The sequence below is a fragment of the Pteropus alecto genome, unplaced genomic scaffold (genome assembly GCF_000325575.1).
Source record: "Pteropus alecto unplaced genomic scaffold, ASM32557v1 scaffold5, whole genome shotgun sequence".
Lineage (NCBI taxonomy): Eukaryota > Metazoa > Chordata > Mammalia > Chiroptera > Pteropodidae > Pteropus > Pteropus alecto.
The window spans coordinates 31,314,172-31,320,802 of NW_006441953.1; the positions used below are offsets into that span (position 1 = coordinate 31,314,172).

Here is a 6,631-nt window from a genome sequence, read left to right on the forward strand (position 1 = left end):
GGGAGCCTGTACACAGCTCCCACATGATATCACCCTGCCTCGAGTTGTTTTGGCCATCCATCACAGCATCCAGTCAACAGACTTTTATGACAACTTCATCACTTAAAACAGGAGATACACAGATGGGGAAGCCAGAAGCTGGCTCCTGCTTCTGAGAAGGGGGGAGGCAGACATGCGAACAAATCTTGCAAACAAAAGTCAGCGGCCGCCCCCTCGACTCGCCGTGCGGGGAGAGCCTGGAGTGCACGCGCGGCGCGTGCCGCTGCCGCTGGGCGCACGCCGTGTGCGGCACGGACGGGCACACCTATGCCAACGTGTGTGCGCTGCAGGCGGCCAGCCGCCGGGCGCTGCAGCTCTCGGGGACGCCCGTGCGCCAGCTGCAAAAGGGTGCCTGCCCGTCGGGTAAGTGCCGGCGCTGCGGGGCGCGGGGCGCGGGGCGCGGGTCCGAGCCTTCTCCCTGGGAACCGAGGCTCGGAGCTGGGGAGGCGCCTCAGGGGCCCCTGGGAGCAACCGGAAGGCCCTTTGGAAGTGATCTCGCCGGCCCTCCGGCTTTCCGAGTGGGGACGCTGAGGCCCAAATGGGTAAGCCACTGTCCCCAAGGTCCGGCCTCCCTCGTGTCCTGGCTTCTGGCCTCATCGGAATTTGCCCGATGGTGTCCCATTCCGCGGCTCCGCTCGGCCCTGCTCTGTGGTCGGCTGGGTGAAAGGCCGTCTTTCCTGGCCCTAGGTCCCCAGTCTGGGCGCCCTCTTGAGTGACATCCAGTTTTCTTTTTTGGTTCTTTTTTTAAAACTGCACTTGAAATGCACATCTCCAGAGGGCTGTTTGGGAATGGTGTCCGAGCACGTGGGGTCCCTGGATTGCTTTGGGGAGGGGGGTGGGATCGTGGGGACAGGCTGTTGGGATAGGGACTTTCTCAGCCCCTTCAAACCCCAGAACAGCCTCCCCTGACCTCGAATGGGCCCTGGATTGCTTCTTGCCATTTAGATTGACTCTATGCATGGGGGAAAATTCTGGAAAACCCTGCTGTCCCCTTATTTGTTGGGGGCGCCTGTTAGGAAGGCAGGGTCCATTGGTTCACCAGGTGCTGGGCCCTGAGTTCGTGGAGTCAGGCCCCTGTGTGCCCTCAGCCTGCAGCTTCAGGGCGAGACTAACCTCGGGGCACGGCTGCCTGGTGTGTGGGGTGCGTGCGTGCGTGTGTGACACCCAGGGCCGGCCCGGTTGACAGGAATGGGATGACGAGTGGCCACAGCATCGTGCTGATGGCTTAGACTTCATCCCGCAGGCAGGCTTCTCTGAAAGCGTCCTGGGGCGCAGAAGGGCCGGCACGGCGAGCCCTATGCCCGCGGTGGGGGGACCCCTGAGTGCATCAGGGCTTCTGAGAAAACCTGCAGTAGGAAACACACGCACACACACGAAATGGTGAAGCTCAGGGTTTCCCGAAAGAATTTCAGCGGAGAGTGTGTCTTCCCTGGCAGAACGCGCACGATCTCCCCCTCACCCCGGGGTTCGGGGGAGCCCATTCTGGGACGCGTTAGACGGGATTAGCTGTGACCCTTGGGGAGAGCCATCGCGGGGCGTGAGGGGCGTGAGGGCGATGCGGACAGCTGTGTTTAGACCGTGCCCAGGACCGAGGGGGCGTTATCGTCACAGAGTGCCCACAACACCCACAGGGGTGGCCCGTCGGCTTTGGGGCTTGGTACCGGTGGGCCCGTCTCAGGCCATGCTGACAGGTCTCAGAGGTGGAGGGCTCGGGGTGGGCCTGGCGCCCGCCCGCTGCAGCTTGGCTGTGTCCGTGGGGGTCCCTGCCCTATCCCCACCCCCCACATGTGGTGGACGCTCTTAGAACCAGGAAGATCCCAGGGCCAGCGGGGCGGGGCGGGGCGGGGTGGGCAGGGAGGCGCAGGTGGTCTAGGCATTTTGAAACTCTCGCTCTTGACCGATCGTGTCTATACTTGCAAAGTACCTTCTCTGTGTGCCCGGCTGGCCCCGGATGGTGGCAAGGGCACCTCAGTGAGGCGGACCCCGTCTGTGCCCTTGGGAAACTCAGAGCGTGGGGAAGACACGGAGGAGGGCGGGAGGAGGCAGGTCGCCTGAGATCACAGACAGGTGCAGAGGCGGCAGGGCAGGCGGAGTGGCTGGGAGGGGGTCACGGGCTGGGGCCGACCCGCGGTGACTCTTAACCAATGGCACAGCCTTAGACAAGTGACTTACCCCAGTCCCTTCACCTGCGGGCGGGATCGTTGCCATCAGTGGGCCATTTATCGTTTCGTGTATTGTTATCCCTGAAATGACTTCTGCCAACACCAGGTCTCTTCCGTCTGGCAGAGTCGGGGGGCGGGGGTGCTTGCGTGCTGAGACACGGGAGCCTCAGACAAAGGACGGGAGGACGGAAGGGGACAGGAGCAAAGCAGGGGCAGATGGACCGGCCTCCCAGGCCCAGGATCCCGCAGGCTTGGCTGCTACCACAGCCCGAGGGACGAGGGACTCCGTGGGGAGCCAAAGCCCGAGAGGGGTGGGGAGGCCCCGCTGGAGGAGAGCGGGCCAGCCAGGGCCACGGTCCCCTGAGTGCAGTTCACACTGTGGTCTCTGTGGCCCCGCCCTCGCTCCTGGGCCTTGTGCGATCACTGTCACACACCCGAACGCCTGCACCCGGGGACCTGGGACACCCGGGTTTCTGCAGGGGTGCACGTGCCAACTCCAGGCCTGTGGGCTGCCGGCCGGTGCCAAGTCTCTTGCCAGCGCTGTCTCATGTGCCTCTGCAGATCTAGCTGCACACACCACAGATGTGCCCACGGAGGCGGGGACAGGGCAAATGCTTGGTCTGAGGTCAGCCGGCCAGGAAATGACCGAGCCAGCCTTGGCCCCGGTCTGGCTGGGTTTGAAAGCCACGCTCTCGCGGGCCCCTGGCTCTCTTCTGCAGCTCGTGGCGGGGGTGGGTGGGAGGATCCCGTCTCAGGAGGGTGGGCAGCAGGGTCCCCGAGGGCTGGAGTGAGGGTCAGGCGTAGATCTCCATCTCCGTGGGGCTCAGCCTCCCCAAAGTGTCCCCCTCAGCCCTCCCAAGGACCCGGCCGGATGTTGCCGGGTGATGCCCACACAGTGCAGCCGGTAAAGCTCCGCCCATCCTGAGCTTTCCTGCCCAGGAGCTCTGCCAGCTCCACCCTCCCCTGGCCTGTCTTCAAATACACCTGGTGCCGATGACTCAGGGGTTCTGTCTCCAGCCCCCTGAGCCACTTCCCTGAGCTGGAGTCCTGTCTCCGCCGGCCGCAGTCCTCACCCGAGAGAAGCGTGCTCAGAAAGTGTACACCGGACCCTCGGCCACCCCAATCCTCCGCTTCCCTTATCCTCAGCTCCCGTCCACAGGCGAGTTTTCAGCTGGACCTCGAACCGTGCCCCGAGCCCGCCCCTGCTCCTCCTTGCCCTGGCAGTGCGGGCCTCCGCCCTCCGACCCCCAACTCCCCTTTCCTCCCGTCACCCTGCACACGGCAGCCAGGACAAATCCGTCTTACCCGTCACTGGCGGGATCCCCCTCGGCGGCTCCTCAACACTTAGCCTGACCCACGAGACCCCATGCCACCCGGCCCCGCCCGCCCTGAACGGCGTCTCGTCCTCCGTGACGGCTCCGGCCACCCCAGTCTCCTTCCCACCCCGTCGCCCTCGCGTGGACAAGTCCTCATCCTGCTTGGCCCCGCTGTCCACCGCCTCTGAGCTGCCTTCCTTGACCTCCATGCCTAGGGGACCCCTTCGTTAGGCTCATAAGCACCCCCTGGGTCCCCTCTAGACCCTCACACTACCTATGTGACTTGATGCCTTATCTCCGTCTTCCCCAGGCTCAGCCTCACAGAGCAAGGCCCTGGTCTGTTTGTTCCCGGCCAGGCCTGGCCCAGCACCCGGCGCACAGTAGGTGGCGCACAGTAGGTGCTATGGAATGAGTGGGTCGCCACGTGATGTGTGAATGTCCTGTAATCCTCCCGACCCTCCTTGCATACTCCCAGTGCGAGGGCGTCACCACCTCTCCCGTGAGGCAGTGCTGCTACCCGGCGTGGATAAAAATCTATTAATGGGACACAAAAACTGAGATACAGACGCTCAGAGGGGCTCCCAGAGAAGGGGACCCCACCTGCAACTGCGGGCAAACAGGCCTTCGAGCGTGCAATTAATTCAGAGCCGGGAGCCCTGGGGCGCCTCACAACGTGGCATCTAATAATCAGCTTGCATCGTGCAACCCAGTGAGGGTTCCTACTGCATGTCTCGGGGGTTATTTATTTAAGAGCTTTGGTTGGCTTTTGATTTTTTAATCCTCTTAGCAAATCAGGCAAGATGACGCCGCCCCTGCTCCCCCCACCCCCCGCACCCCGACGGCAGAGCTGAGCTGCAGCATCTGGCAGTTGCTGAGCTGTCTGTCTCAGTGCCAAGGCCGCTGGGAGCCGGGCCAGCCGGAGTGGGGCTAAAGACACGGGGTGCCGTGCAGTGTCCTCCCCCAGCCGGGGCTGGCACCTCCTTGGGGTCGGCCTGCTCAGGCGTCCCCAAACGGTGGCCCCCGGGAGCATTATGGGACTTGGACCTCCCTCCCGAAAGCCCGGCCGTGGCTCCCACTGCCTTCAGAACCGAGCACAGACTCTGGTGTGGCCTGCGGGCTCAGCGTGACCTGGCCTCCACTTCCTGCCCTCCACCGCCACCACCGGCTGACCCCCCGAGAAACCCCCAAACGCGAGTCGTGAGGGGCAGACGACGGTGTGTGGAACCAGGCGAGGGATAGATCAGGGAGGGCTCCTGGGGGAGGCGGCATGGAGGGTGGACACGAGGAGCCTGTGCAGAGGAGGGAGGCGGGAAGCTCTGAGCGCGGGCGGGCACAGCTTCAGGAGCCGTGAGGGGGCCCCGTCCGGGGGGGCGCGGACCCGGCAGGCTTCTGGGTAACAGATATGCACGACAGCGGCCCAGCTAGTGGGAGCCCAGTGCCTGGGGCAGGAAAGCTGACGAGGCCTGAGGGAGACAGGCTCCAGAGGCGTTAGGGTCTCAGGACAGACATGGGTGGGGGTGTGTCAGGGTGGGTGGGCAGGGGGGCGTTTCCTAGAGGTGCAGCACCCGCAGGAACAGGCAGGCGCGGAGGGGGAGGGTGGTGAGGGCAGGCTAGGTGCTGGTGCGGAGGGTGTCCTGCAGGGGGCAGGCTTCTGCGACCGGAGCCGGGCTGAGCGGTGGCTCCGTCCGTGCATCAGTGGCTGTGTTGCTGTGACCATGTGTCATTGGGAGGGTATGGCCTCGGTGTGGGACGGCGTCGGGCTCATCATCTCTCCTCCTGGGTGTGGGGGTGCCCTCCGCGACCTTGAGGCCCCTGGAGCCCCACCCCTGCCCAACCCAAATTCAGGTCTCCAGTCTTGCCTTCAAGTTCATATCCAAGGGGACCCGGAGGAGACACCTAGCCACTTGGGGGTAAACGGAGCTGACCCGACGTGGTCAGCTGGGTGAGCTGGAGCTGGAGTGTGCCCGGCTTGGCCCGCTGGCTCTGTCCCCCTGGCCTGACGAGGACCATTCAGCCGTCCACCAGCTCGCCACCTGCTGGGAGCTCTGGAAGCCTGGGTTCCCGCAGATGGGGCAAGGGCGTGGGAGGGCAGTTGGCCGGGCCAGCCACCGTGTCCTGCCAGAGGCTCGGAATGCAGGCTCCTCCGGGACCTGCTTTGCAAGAGAGAAGCATCGGGGTCAAGGGCTGGGCCTGTTCTCTCGGCCCCTGAAGCCTTAAACACACATTGTTTGGGTGTTTTTGTCATGGTCCTTTATGAGGATAAGCTCAGCAAGGTGCAGCGAGCCGCCCCAGGTCACTCGGGTGGCGTGGGACAACTCTGCCCTGAGCCTGGGCCCCCTGCGTTCCGTCCGGTGCTCTGCACAGCTGGCAGGCCAGCAGCCCCTGAGGAAGTGGCCCGCCACAGGAGGCAGTGGGCAGTCCCCTGGGGTCGTGCGGTGTGCAGCCCCTGTGGCACATGTGGCCGGAGCCAGCGCCAAGGCCAGCTCTGTTCCTGCGTCCAGCTGCTCGGTACGAGCTCTGGCCACGCTGCTTCCCACGGCAAGATCCCGCGGGTCTTCTGAGCTCCCTGCTCCTCAGTTTTCTCCTCTGGGAAACGGGGCGACCGTGGCACCCTCCTCACTGGCTCAAGGGACAGGCAAGGGCCAGCAGAGGCTAGTGCGAACAAACGGAAAAGCGGACAAGTGCGGTTCTGACATAAACAGGATGTGAGTGAAGGCGAGAGAGACGGTCCAGGAAGGGAAGGACCGGGAGGGTTTGTGGGGGCTGCCATGTGCCGTGGGGTGTTCCGCTGGCCTCGTCCAGCCCCTGCCTCACAGCCAACAGGCCTGAGCCCGGAGGAGCCAACTGATGGGCCAGCCAGGGCAGGGAGGTTTTCCCATAGAAGGAGCGTCCGGTGTGGACCCCACCTCGGCTTCCATGGCTTCAGGGGCCTGTGGGACCCTTTAATGAGGCACAAACAAGCTGGTGGCAGAGCCGCCTCCTCCACGAGGTTGGCTGCAGCTCCGATGGGATTCACAGCCAGAGAGCCAGACTGGCCGCGAGCCAAGGACCAGCCAAGGCTGAGCGCCCCTGGGCCCTGAACACTTGGTCACATTGGCTAAAGGCCAGCTCGGA

General features: G+C 64.3%; 1 protein-coding gene across 1 annotated transcript in view; it reads left to right on the forward strand.

Moving 5' to 3' along the window:
- The window catches only part of HTRA3 (HtrA serine peptidase 3), a 42,647-nt gene that overhangs the window by 12,669 nt on the left and 23,347 nt on the right, over window positions 1–6,631 (forward strand). Inside the window, exon 4 of the mRNA XM_025051838.1 lies at window positions 199–402. Within this exon, the coding sequence (XP_024907606.1) occupies window positions 199–402 (204 nt within the window). The remainder of the gene's footprint in view (window positions 1–198; window positions 403–6,631) is intronic.